Source organism: Melitaea cinxia, chromosome 17 (genome assembly GCF_905220565.1).
Source record: "Melitaea cinxia chromosome 17, ilMelCinx1.1, whole genome shotgun sequence".
NCBI classification, from domain to species: domain Eukaryota; kingdom Metazoa; phylum Arthropoda; class Insecta; order Lepidoptera; family Nymphalidae; genus Melitaea; species Melitaea cinxia.
Window position 1 is genome coordinate 4,700,827 of NC_059410.1, and position 12,045 is coordinate 4,712,871.

Sequence of the window (12,045 nt, forward strand, 5' to 3'; positions counted from 1 at the left end):
TTATGAGGAAGGAAGTGTTTACTCTCACCCTCTTTGGAAGAGTAACCTGTACAAAGCATCGTAATAAGTGACGTAGTCACTATGCGAATAACCTTCGATGTTTTTCTCAAAAAATAATTTAAATATTTTATGTTACAGTCAATCTACTGTAACATAAAATACAGTAGGTAGTTCTATTTCTTAATAATAAAAAAATCTCTTATTGGCTAATAAAGTAATTCTATACTGTTTAAAAAAAATAGGGAACGTAACATTGTTAAAGAGAAATTAATTATTTACTAAACATACATAAACATGTTTAAACAAGTACCATAAGTTCCAACATTCCATCTGTTTGAACGAAATGTTTGTAGAGATATAAAAGTTTGCCTTTTGTTTCAAGTCTGTAATTTCTCTGTTCGAAGTAATTAAGCAAAAAAGTAAACTCTTAATTGTTTTTGTTTCATTTAATGAAAGTTTCCAATTGTAATTACCTTGACCTCTACTGAACGTAGTTAAGTAATTACTGACAACTGAAAGATAAAGCCTTTTTAACTCAAGATTTAACCAGCGGGGACCAATTTACGATGTATTTTGGCTTAATTATAATACTTAGGAATGAGTGACTACTAATCACACATTTAAAATAATTGTGTATCTTAGAACTTTGGCTTGTAATTTATTTAGAGGTTTATCTCTCCACAAATTTTATTTAGAAACAAATCTGCTTTTTTATGTCTAAATAATTGGAATTGCCTTTTTGAAAATAAAATTAGATGAATCTTGTACTTATATAATTTGACTAACAAAAATTTAAAAAATGTTGGCTCTGTTTATATTTACCAGCAACTCAAGATTAAGACTATCTTTATTTAAAAAACTATGCACTTTGATAATAATGACGTAGTTTTATTATGTTATTCAAAATCTGTGTCGATGTTTTTCGTGCATAACGACATATTTTTTTTTAAATATATTTCACTTCTAATCACTCAAATTAAGAACGCACGGATTCCCGGCATTCAGCAACTTCCGCTCGTAGAGCCGCGATATCTTCTTCCCAGCGCGGAATTTCTGCTTAGAGTCTCACCATTTCTTCAGATGGCACCCATTTATCGAACACATACAAAACTGCCTTAATCGACGCAACAGCCTCGATATAAGTATTCCCTGTAATTGGATAAGCTTAGCGTGACCTGTTGCTGGTGTCGACCAGTCAGGCGGACCAATAGTTAAGTCCTCGCGGTAGCATGCGCAAGTGATCCCGTGGTGCCTCACTACGATAATGAGGGCACCACTGGGTTGAAGAGGGTATTTGGCACTTTCTTTTCATGCAAATAAAAGCATTTCCCAGCATTAAAAAAAGGTATCGACCGATAATTTGACTTTGCAGTCGAGAGTGAACCTTAGCCATGCATTCTCTGATGCTACGTCGCCGCTTGGGTTTAGGGATGGTTGGTGTTAGAGGTTTTCGTTCTCGCGTTTCGACCGGTTAAGGTTAAGATAAGACCTAGTGATATAAAAAAAAAAAAAACGAAAATACGATAAACAAGTAAGACAAGCCAAAGATCTGTCTGACTGCTGGGTGAGTGTAGGTAAGACCCATCTAACCACCGCAGCTCACGACGTTTGAGTGCAATGACACCGAAGTTTCTCCGCTAGTATGCCATGAAACCGGAGCGAACCACATACGGCCTCTACGCCTCATTCGGTAGCCTTACGCAGTAGCGACTGCTGCTGGATACGTTACTCAGGGTGCACTAGGAAGAGGACACTGATACAGCACCCTAGTACTATGTCTATCAAGACCTTACAATCTTACTAGGCAAAAATAAACCAGCAATAGAATTCTATTGAGCTTGCTTGATTAAACAGGTTTCGACGAGTGCTCACTTCGAAGATCGACGAAAGTAACCGACATAGCCTATGGAACCCGCAAGTTGTGTGCAAGTGGCGGTGCGCTGGTCAAGTGTGTCACCGGTTTGATATCCGTTGGAGCAAATATGTCAGGACATGTCAGGAACTCGAGTCCGCTGGATCGACGTTAAGATTATATGTAGATAAGATTGCCAACGGAGTCTAGATGAGGATTGCAGAAAACTAGGATGTTTGGCGTAAACTGGGGGAGAAATGTGTCCTACTGTGGACTGCGATAAGCTGAAGCGAAGAAAACATTTTGCAATAAATATGTTGTAAAGTATAAGTCTAATCCTTTTTATTGTAATTTGAGCCAACTCTCTATGATAATCCATTACTGAGATACAAAAGTTTAGAATTTTGTCAATTTTAAAAGCTTTGAGTAAAAGCGGTATGTTTTTTAGGGTTATCTTGCAACTAAATTTTGATTAATGTATTTTCAACTGACTGAGCCGAAATTGAAATGACAATGTATGGTAAGCTATGTGATGTAATTCCAAATGCAATATAGTGGAATACTCAATGTGGCGGACTAGTTAGTTTTAATGCATTCCAACAATATGAGTATCAAATAAAAGGACTCACTGAGATTAACTCGAAAAATAAAGTGACTTTACTCTAAATTCAATATGACGGGCTTCTAAAATTGCGGGCTAAGTCTTTTACGCTTTCCTACAAAATGGATATCAAATGTAAGAAGTTGCTGAGAATACCGGATTTAGAAACGTGTCGCGTCAATTAAAAAGTTAAAAATAAATATTTAAAACGACGTTTTAAAAAACCTGCCAATGACTTGCCTCAGTGAAAGCCCTACTTAGGTAAATCTTGCGACGAGCTTTTATAGCCGTTGATTTTTGAAGGGGGTGTGAATGCGTTTAAGCGTTGTAGTCTATTTGGAAAATAAACTGACGATCTTTACACCCATAAACAATCAGCTGACGATGATTGTTTGTTTGTTTTTTCAACATTTAAACTATATTATGTTTAAATTCAATAAGTATAATATCAATTTAATATAAAAAGCACCACATTTTATTTACTAATTTTGTGTTAGTTTTAAATTATATCAATATGTACTGTAGTATCAAGGAATTTCAAGCAGTAAAAGTCTCACTACTGTAACATACCTATCCTAATACATTTTTGCTCGGTATAAAATTCATCGGAGCAGATTTTTTTCTAATGGCTTTTTCATGCTGTCTCCTTTTGCTCCACCCCCAGTGCGACAACAGACGCTCAATTTACCGATTTCTGACCATTAAACAACTGTTTGAAATAAAATTTATTCGGTATAAAATTCCTAGAAAAATTGCAATTTTAGGTAGCACCCGTACTTAACGGGTGAAACTGCAGAGCAATACTAGTTTATACATATTTCTATAGATGTTTATACATTTTCTATATTAATAAGAGATCAACTACAATTGTCGCAGTTCTCGATTTTGTCAAATGAGACGTACCATAGTGAGTAGGGTAAAATATACTTCACAATATCTAAAAACATACAAAAGTAAGTGAACAGTAAGTGGACATCCTTCCAACTCAGTCACACAAAGTTTGATGGATAAAAATTTTTTTAAAAAGTCGCAGTCAAAAGGTATATGATACTTTAGGCACCGAGATGAATGGAAATGTCAAAAACTTAGGACTAATAGAACAGACGCGTCTCTTTTGTTACCCAATGAATAAAAGTCCGACCTTTTAATTTTTGTACGTATGTTATAAGCTCCAGTAGGTACATTGTTGACAATTAATTACTATTAATATATGATTCCGAAATAATCTAATACTAAACTAAACAAGTTTAAATAAAATGACTTGTTACACACGATACCTACAAGTGAAGTACTGACGCCTCGCGCCGCCACTAGTTTTGTTGCAACGTGTGATCCCATTATTAATTACATTTTAACATTCTTAAATTTTCTTTAATAATTATATTTAATTAAATTTTTCATTCAATATCTAATACAAGCATCGATCAGTAGGTATAGTCTCATTAAATCTATACAAACAAATAAAATTGGAGTGTCTGTTTGTAATATTAAAAGAACCGCTTTTTACTTAATTCATATGGACATATACACGATACATATACCAAGATAACATTTTAAAAAAATTGTCTGTGTGTCTGTTTGTTCCGGCTAATCTCTGAAACGGCTAGACCGATTTTGACGGAACTTACACTGGCAGATAGCTGATATAGTAAGGAGTAATTTAGGCTATTTGTATTTTAGAAATTTATTTATTTTATAGCTCTGCGAACTAAACAATAACTTTTTTGTTAAATACCACGCGGACGAATCGCGGGTACAGCTATAAATAAATATAATAAAAACGAAAATTTATTTCCTAATGTTACAATTTTCTTATAAGTACCTACTCTACTACTACTATTAATTGTTTTTAAAGATTATATACAATTATTGCACATGTTACTCTTTTATATTTATTTTAGATTGCTTAGTTTAGTTTATTTAACTGGTAGTACGCTGCACTTTATGTTTATTTGCAGATAACTATTTACTTAGGAACACCTCTCAGGTGAAGTCCTCTTCCAAAGATTGCCACTTTTCGCGGTCTTGAACTATCCGTTTCCATTGTGATCTAGCTATTTGTTCTCTTAAGTTAATTGTAATTTTAATTAATTTTAAATAAAGTACTGAAAAGTATTGGTTTTTAAAGCCCTCCGGCTGTCGCTAAACGTAATTCACTAATGTTCAAGTTACTTTTATCATATAAAAGAAAACACAAACGTGTTATATGTTGAGCTTAAAAAAAGAAAGTTTATATAGAAATATGAATAATGAATAAATTTCTAACGTTTTCGGCCACGGTAATTAAAATTAGTTTTCATCCCTTATCAAGGAAGGAAAATAAGATTTATTAGTGTATATAAATACGGCTTAACACAATTATTCAGGACAATTTGTGTCAGTTTATTTGAAATATCACTAACATTGTTGATATAGTGTTTAAATTCTCATCTTTTAATTTTTTTTAGCACAAAATGATGCTTTGATCAGTCGCAAAGTAAAAGTTTTTATGTTATGAATGTTTTCTAAAAGAAAAAAGTTTATTTTTAAGGCCTTTAACATTTTAAAATGCAGATATTGCGTAGATATTATGTATGTATCACCATATAGTACCAAATTTTTGGTAGTAAGCTGTATGAAACGTATTCTTTCGAATATCTGGAAATACGATAAATAATAAAAATATTCGCTTTCTAATATTCATAAGTATATAATATTACCTGATCTCCCATTCCAGTGATGATAGGCGTATTCCAATAAGCAGCCAGCCTCGCGACAGGTTCCAGCGCGAAGGCACAGGCGGGCCCAACGAAGGCGATTACATCATCTTTAAAATGCATGTCCGCAGCCAAGCCGGGGGCTATCGCGCCCGAGCAGGACGGGTAACTGCGTACAAAGTTTTACTTTATATATTAAAGAACAAAATGGTAAGAGGTGATATGAATTAAAATTATAAACGGCAAAATTTATTAATTCAAATATTATAATATATAAAATAATATATGAACAAAAACAATAGAACCGTTTCATAGGAAAAAGTAATTCATTTATTGTTAGGAACGAAACATCTTAAAAAGTTTTAACGTAAATTTAATCTTTCATCCCTTCATTTTTCTTTTACTGTAGGAGGTAGAATGTTACTTGAAATTTTAATGGAATCAAGCTTCAGTGTGATGTTTCCTAAAATAATTAAATAATACAGAAAATATTCTTTTTATAATTATATTGGTACACTCAGTAGCATTAAAGAAACTACAGTCAATATTCTCGTCATTGGTCTTACTAAATGTGGATAATATTATTCAGCCTTAATGATTTTCTTTTTGTTAACGGGTTAAGGCTTTCTTGGAAAAGGTTCCTCTATATTACTTACTATAGAACACAATTTCAAAAGGGCCGACTATGATTCCATTCGTGAATATTTCAATCAACTGGACTGGAAACAACTGCTTGGTAGGAATAATGATGTTGATGAGAAGGTTGGCAGATTTATGAAGTTCTAAACAAGGCAATAGAGCAATTCGTTCCATTAAAGAAAGTTAAAACTAGTTCTTATCCGCCGTGGTTTAGTAAAAAATTAATTAAAAATCTCAAAGAAAAAAATAAAATAAGACTTCGATATAAAAAATATAAGAACCCTCGTGATCGAATTGAATTGAATATTGTTGGTAGCAGGTGTGAAAGGCTGGCTACATGTTGTTACAATGATTACATGGGGAAGCTAGAAGTTGGATTAACCAAGAATCCTAAGTTGTTTTGGTCTCTAGTTAAAAGTAAAAGAGGTGGTTCTAGTCGATATCCAGCTAGTATGTCTGATGGGAATATAACTACGTCTGATACGAAGATCATATGCGATATGTTTGCAAGTAATTTTTCCTCTGTTTATGAACAGAATCATAACACAAAAACAAACGTTGTCCGTTCAGATTTCCTTTTATCCTTAAAATTAAATTCAATGTCCCTTAAAGCGCCATTATTGGATAAAGAAAGTGTTCTAGCTAAATTAGTAACTTTGGATGATAATAAAGGAGCAGGTCCAGACGATGTGCCTCCTTCTTTTATTAAAACATTAGCGGGTGAATTAGTTAATCCGTTACTAACAATCTTTAATACCTCTCTTTCTACAGGTGTTTTTCCTTCAGTATGGAAAACAGCAAAAGTAGTTCCAGTTTACAAGAATGGAAGTGAGGAAAGTGTTTCAAATTATAGGCCTATTTCAATACTTTCTGCATTTGGCAAAATATTTGAATCACTTGTTTGTCCTGTCCTTCAGAGACATTTTCGTATGTATATTAGTAAACACCAACACGGATTTGTAAGTTCTAGATCTACTTGCACTAATCTTAGTACGTTCACTGAATATTTAGTGGAGGCTGTCGATGCTGGTAAACAAGTTGACGTTATCTATACAGATTTCAGTAAAGCCTTCGACAGAGTTCAACATGAAATATTAATCGATAAGTTGTCACATTACGGGATCACAGGGACATTTTTGTCTTGGATATCATCTTACTTATCGAACAGAGGTTTCTATGTAGTAGTGAACGGATTTAGCTCTAGCACTCGTAGTATAGCTTCAGGTGTGCCTCAGGGTTCTCATTTGGGGCCTGTCTTGTTTAACATATTTATAAATGATCTACCTAATTACCTTCAGTTTTCTGTACCCTATTTGTTTGCTGACGATTTAAAATTTTTGAGAATTATAGAATCAGTTTCTGACGCTACGTTGTTGCAAAGCGATATTGACAAGCTCATCGAATGGTGCAGGTTAAATAATATGCAACTGAATTATAAAAAATGTTTCTTCTTGTCGTTCTCTAGAAAGCAATATAATCATACATTTGAATACCATATTCACGACAATTTGATTCAGGAGGTGGACACTATTAAAGATCTAGGTATTTTGTTTGATAGGAAAATTACTTTTGTTCCTCATATTGAGAATATTTGCAACAAAGCTTCTAAAATGTTGGGATTTGTGATCAGGTACACTAAAGACCTCAAACATAGAAATTCTAAAATATTATTATTTAACTCTTTGGTTCGCAGTATCTTGGAATATTGCAGTGTGGTGTGGCGTCCGCATTACTGTGTACACTCTTTACGTTTAGAGCGAATACAAAAACGATTTTTGTGGCATCTTGCGTTCTCCGAAGGAAAGACAAAAAAAGTTACTTCTTACAGTAGTAGACTTCAGTATTTTGGTCTACTATCATTAGAAAAACGTAGAGAACTATTAGACGCAATGTTTGTCTACAAAATTTTTAACAACAAAGTTGATTGTCCACATTTGTTACACTCTTTTAACCTCCGTGTTCCCAAGCGTACTCCTAGGAGACCAATTACCCCTCTATGCCCCCCTCTTAGAAGAACTGTTCTAGGTTCTAGTTCCCTTGTGCCACGAATCTCTAAATTTATAAACGGCTGTAGTGGTTTGGTTGACCTTCACGCTGATTCCATCTATTCCTACCGTAAAAATGTGTTAAAATATATGTACAGTATTTGACAATGTCTTTGTAATTTTATTATATTCTGGTACCATCAGCGGATAACTTTTCTTTTTCTAGTTTTGAATATTTTTAGATAACCAAGTTTAACTAGTAAGTTTGCTGATTGTAATTTTTTGTGTAATTTTTGTGTAATGTCTTTATTGTTATGCATGTGGTGTTTACCTTTAATTAGTTATTGCATTTAATTTTGTAATATTTGTCATTAATTTTAAGTTATATTAATGTAAATAGCTGTAGGTAAACCTGTTAAATTAAAAAAAAATAAAAAAATATTCAAAATGTATGAAAGTATTATAATCTATCGTATCTAGTCCACACCATAAATCTCCTCCGTGTATTTACCAGCCTTTGTAGCAGATGAAATCATATAACACTCTGTTGACACTATTGAAATACGAATGAATGAAAATTATAGCAAACTAGGTCACTTTTGACGCTTCTTTAATTGTTTAACAAAAAAAAAATAACAAGGCAACGGAACCATGTATTGAATAATTGTGACAATTTGATTAAACTAATGGTTACCTAGTGGTCGAAATTCGACCATAATTAATTTAAATTACGAGTATAAGCTGAACATTATTAATATAATCCAATCTTTGTTTTATTTATTTCATACACTCCTTTTTCAATTTTGTTTTTGGGGTCACTCGAGACCCCATGCGACTAATTGGGTGATTTTCTTAATGCGCCTAATTAAGGGTTAAGGTTCTGTTGTCAAAGACATTACTTATGTAATAATAAAATAGTGTATTTGCGTGTATGTCAAATACATGGTAGTGTGTGTTTTTTTACTGATTTAATGTATTTTTTATGCATAATTTAAAAGCATACTACACTCCTTCTCTATATAAGCCACGTGAGTGTGATGTCAAAATTTCATACTCCGCCGTCCGCGCAATTTTCTTAAAAAAGAGTACAAAGTTTTTGCTTCACATATTAGTATATACTTGTATATGAAATTATTTAACAAACATACAAATTTTAAAAACTCGCTGATCATCTTGTGTTATTTTTAAAATAAACTACTAGTACCCACTATTTATTTAAAATAAACTTGAAACAATATTGATGACTTCACATAACAAAGAAACTTTTCTCAAAGTTATCTCAGATTATAAACAAAGTTATTTCAGAAGTTATTTTAAGGATAGAGCCAAGGTTTTCGTGAGTGGAATGCCTAATAAGTAAAAAAATTGTATACGTTTATAGTAACGTTTTATAGGTGTCGTGAAGTTTGAGGCTTTCATGGAAAATGTTACGTCTAGAAAATTACGAGTAAAAGTATTATCATCGTATCATCTTTTATACCTAATGTTATATTTTTATATTGAAAGGAAAATGGAGTAATATCTTCTATAATATAAAAATGAGTCGCTGAATGTGTTGCTAAGCGCAAAACTCGAGAACGGTTGGACCGATTTCGCTAATTTTTTTTTAAATATTCCTTGAAGTACGAGGATGGTTCTTACGGAGAGAAAAATTCTAAAAAAAAAATTTAAAATTTCCTGAAAAAGTCTAAAAACAACACTTTTCTATACTCCCATACAAAAGATTTGTGATAATACTTAAAAGTCACTGTTAGGCGATACGAAGTTCGCCGGGTCAGCTAGTATGAAATAAAAATACTGCTGCGTACATAAACCTTAACATTTTTTTAAATTACATACCGTAGTACCAGTACCTATGATTAAACTAAGAAAAAATCGTGATTAATTAAAGTAGGAATCTGCTTTATTCATATAGAGTTTTATTACATAAAAATTGTAAATGAGAAGTTAAGACTACTGTGTACGTGATACAAATGAGGAACTCTTATTAATTAGACCATTTTTCTGCTATATTATATTCTATCTTATACATTTTAGAAGTAAAACCAAGGTTTTACGCTTAGTTACGATTTCAAATTTTGTACAAGTATGAATAAAATTTCTAATAAATCTTTTTTAAAATTTTATTTTGTGATTGGTAAATTGTTAAGCCAGTGTGTATAAAAAATTCCGATACAAGAAAGGGTATATCTCAATCCACGCTGAAATATTAAGCAGCAATCGTTTTCCATTACAAAGAAATAATTGTGTTTGCTCGCAAACGAAAAAAAACCGACTTCAATTACATCGACGAGTAATACAACGTAGATCGACGAAAAAATATTTAAGTAACTACGCGTTATCAAAGATTACTCAAAAAGTAGTGATCAGATCTCAATAAAATTTATATGTGACCACATGACAAACATCAGCTTTCGATTAAATTAAAAATTATCAAAATCGGTACACCCAGTAAAAAGTTATTGCGGATTTTTGCGGTTTTGTTTGTTTTCTTATCATGGTACTAAACTAGGGATATCTTCTTTCCCACAAAAAAAGAATTATCAAAATCGGTACACCCAGTAAAAAGTTATTGCGGATTTTCAAGAGTTTCCCTCGATTTCTCTGGGATCCCATCATCAGATCCTGGTTTTCTTATCATGGTACTAAACTAGAGATATCTCTTTTCCAACAAAAAAAGAATTATCAAAATCGGTACATCCAATAGAAAGTTATGCGGTATAATACAACGTAGGTCGACGAAAAAAGCGTCAAGTAAAAACGCATTATTAGATATAACTCGAAAAGTAGTTGTTAGATCTCAAATAAATTTAAATGGGACCAATTGGCACACACCACCTTTCGATTAAAAAAACATTTGTCGAAATCGGTCCACGCGGTCAAAAGTTCTGATGTAACATACATAAAAAAAAATACAGTCGAATTGAGAACCTCCTCCTTTTTTGGAAGTCGGTTAAAAAAAACCACAAAGTGTCCAAGTGCGAATCGAACTCGCTTACCGAGGGTTCCGTACAAAAATTAGCAAAAATATTTTTTATTAAATGATTTAACTAGAAATTTATGCTTTTCGCAATTTTCCCTTTTTTGAGCGATGCCTATAAGATGTTGCTTTGTACCAAATTTCAAGATTCTGGGTTCACGGGAAGTACTCTGCAGGTTTTGATTTCCTTGCGAGTGTCGAAAATTTACAGCATAAACAACTGTATCTCTTAATTGAGTTGACTTAAAGGTTTAATTTTTCCACAGCTTCAAAGGTCAGGAGGCCTGAGTATTTTATATGAATTTCAGCTTGATCCCTCTACGCGTTTTTGAGAAAAAGTGTCTTGACAGACAGACGGACAATAAAGCGATCCTATAAGGGTCCGTTTTTACCTTTTTAGGTACGGAACCCTAAAAAACTTAAAACAACAATGAATTTTAGAGTTTGTTACAGAAGGTGGAAGATATTAAATTAATTATATGCCGCCGTGCTTAAACACGTAAGGTAATATATAAATGTGTAAACTTAAGAAAAAGTGTTGGCGCATTGGCGCGTTGGCACGTTGGCGCATTGGCGCATTGGCGTGTTGGCGTGTTGGCGTGTTGGCGTGTTGGCGTGTTGGCGTGTGGCGTGTTGGCGTGTTGGCGTGTTGGCGTGTTGGCGTGTTGGCGTGTTGGCGTGTTGGCGTGTTGGAGTGTTGACGTGTTGGCGCATTGGCGTGTTGGCGTGTTGGCGTTTTGACATGCTGGCGTATGGCGTATTGGCGTATTGGCATGTTGGCGTGTTGGCGGGTTGGCGTGTTGACGTATTGGCACATTGGCGTGTTGGCGTGTTGGCGCATTGGCGGGTTGGCGTGTTGACGTTTTGGCGTGTTGGCATGTTGACGTGTTGGACTGTTGGCGTGTTGGCGTATTGGCACATTGGCGTGTTGGCGTGTTGGCGCATTGGTGTATTGGCGTGTTGGTGTGTTGGCGCATTGGCGTGTTGGCGTTTTGGCGTGTTGGCGTGTTAGCGTGTTGGCGTATTGGCACATTGGCGTGTTGGCGTGTTGGCGTATTGACGCATTGGCGTGTTGACGTGTTGACATGTTGGAGTGTTGGCGTGTTGGCGTGTTGGAGTTTTGGCATGTTGGCGTGTTGGCGTATTGGCGTGTTTAAGTTAAGCGGACAATAAAAAAAATGTCAATGTTTCCGATTTTAGTAATTTTCCAATATGCAATGAAACAAAACTAATGAATGAAAACTATTGCTAACGGGCGTCAGATGTAGCCCGGACGATGACCACTGACTACT

At 33.9% G+C, this 12,045-nt stretch overlaps 1 protein-coding gene across 1 annotated transcript in view; it reads right to left on the reverse strand.

Moving 5' to 3' along the window:
* LOC123661819 (atrial natriuretic peptide receptor 1) overlaps nucleotides 1-12,045 on the reverse strand; it is a 50,029-nt gene that overhangs the window by 33,461 nt on the left and 4,523 nt on the right. The window contains exon 3 of the mRNA XM_045596759.1: nucleotides 5,153-5,318. Coding sequence (XP_045452715.1) covers nucleotides 5,153-5,318 — 166 coding nt within the window. The remainder of the gene's footprint in view (nucleotides 1-5,152; nucleotides 5,319-12,045) is intronic.